Source organism: Capsicum annuum, unplaced genomic scaffold, assembly GCF_002878395.1.
Source record: "Capsicum annuum cultivar UCD-10X-F1 unplaced genomic scaffold, UCD10Xv1.1 ctg48751, whole genome shotgun sequence".
In the NCBI taxonomy this organism is placed as follows: Eukaryota; Viridiplantae; Streptophyta; class Magnoliopsida; order Solanales; family Solanaceae; genus Capsicum; species Capsicum annuum.
The window spans coordinates 1-1,545 of NW_025856480.1; the positions used below are offsets into that span (position 1 = coordinate 1).

At 36.3% G+C, this 1,545-nt stretch overlaps 1 protein-coding gene across 1 annotated transcript; it reads right to left on the reverse strand.

The window, feature by feature from the left end:
* Nucleotides 1–478: 478 nt before the first annotated feature.
* Nucleotides 479–1,262, reverse strand: LOC124892600 (probable RNA-binding protein ARP1; the record flags this gene model as incomplete). Its single annotated transcript, XM_047403839.1, is given in 2 exon segments — nt 479–611; nt 718–1,262. Coding segments are annotated over 2 exon segments (307 nt in total), but the record flags the coding sequence as incomplete, so codon positions are not given.
* Between the last annotated feature and the right edge of the window lie 283 nt (nt 1,263–1,545).

Consider the following 1,545-nt stretch of genomic DNA (forward strand, 5'->3'; position numbering starts at 1 on the left):
CCAAGCATGGCAAAAAGCAAAAGGTGTACGTTTATTACACAGAAGAATGAGCTGTCGTGCTTTTTAGAATGAGCTGTCATGCTTTTCTAAAACATATCTTTACACATGTTATACTGGTGATGCTAAAGCAAAGAGCATCATAAAGTGAACTCATACACAATCTGACCCAAAACAAAAAACATTATCTTAACAAATAAGTAATTAATATAGTAGTAGTAAATTTTATTTCCACAATGGGTAGAATATTCATGCTGCTTGAAGAAGCGAGTAGTCAAGCATACATAATAAACATCCACTAATTGATATGTATCCATTTCTTTTATACCCAAAGATTTGAATCAAGGAAATGACCAACAAGTTTGGTTACTATATACTTGTGGTGAAATTAATTAGCTAAATACAGAAAAAGATTACATGTGGTAATAGGTTAACATTTTCTAATAACAAGAAAAAAGAGAAAATAAATTAAAATGTATACCATGTTTAGGGGTAGAAGGTTTAGATCTTTGAACTCCCATGGAAGCCAGATTGCAGTTGGCCCTTCTGCCATCAATGACAGGAGCAGCATCAACACAAGCCCTCATGGCTGCTTCTGCCTCACGAAAAGTTACCTATTTGGCAATTAACAACGTGATCATCAAAGATTTACATGACTGTAGAGACTGAAATGGTTATTTAATTTGTTGAAAAGAAATAGTAGTGGAAAAAGGGGCATACAAATCCATAGCCTTTGGATCTTCCAGTAGCCTTATCAGTGATGACGACAGCTTCCAAGATATCACCAAACTGTTCAAAGTATTTCTTCATGGTCTCCTTCTGAGTCTCCCAAGCCAAACCCCCAACAAACAACTTAGTGTACGTGGTGTCCCCGAATTGAGCTGATGGAGTCATCTTAATTCTTCTTTGTTCACTAAGTCGATCTCTTGCTAGATCAATATAACCTTTGATGGCAGAACAAGTACTTGATTTGGATCTTGTAGATATTAAAAGGGGAGGTGAAGAAGAAGAGAAAGAAGGATCTTGATAGAGACAAATAGGTCACAGATGGGAGGAGGGAGGGAAAAAAGAGAGAGAGTGTAAAATGGGAGGGAAGAGAGAGCAAAACAAAGAGAGATAAGAGTAGTAGAGAAAAGGGTGAAAAAGACTTAGCATAATACGGACATGAAATTATAAACATTGCCTCCTGCTCCTAACTACTTTACACACTGGCATCCTCACGCGCTTTTCTCCCCCGCCAATCCTTTTCAATTACTCCGCACCCTCTTGTTCCTTTTCCGTTGGATGAATAATGTATCATGTGTTGTGTCCCAACTTATATTACTGGTCAAACTCATTGGTGGCCTCTAAACTTAACATCAACTTTTACTTAGGTATCTTAAATGAACGTTGTTCATTTTTGATATTTTAAATAGTTATAAATTCTGTTACTTTGACACATTTTGCTGATTCAGCAAAGAGAATATATCACACTCGCTTTTGGGCACATGACAACGCTATTTTAGCCCATTTTTCATTTAATTTAATCACCTTCTTTCCTATTTTTTC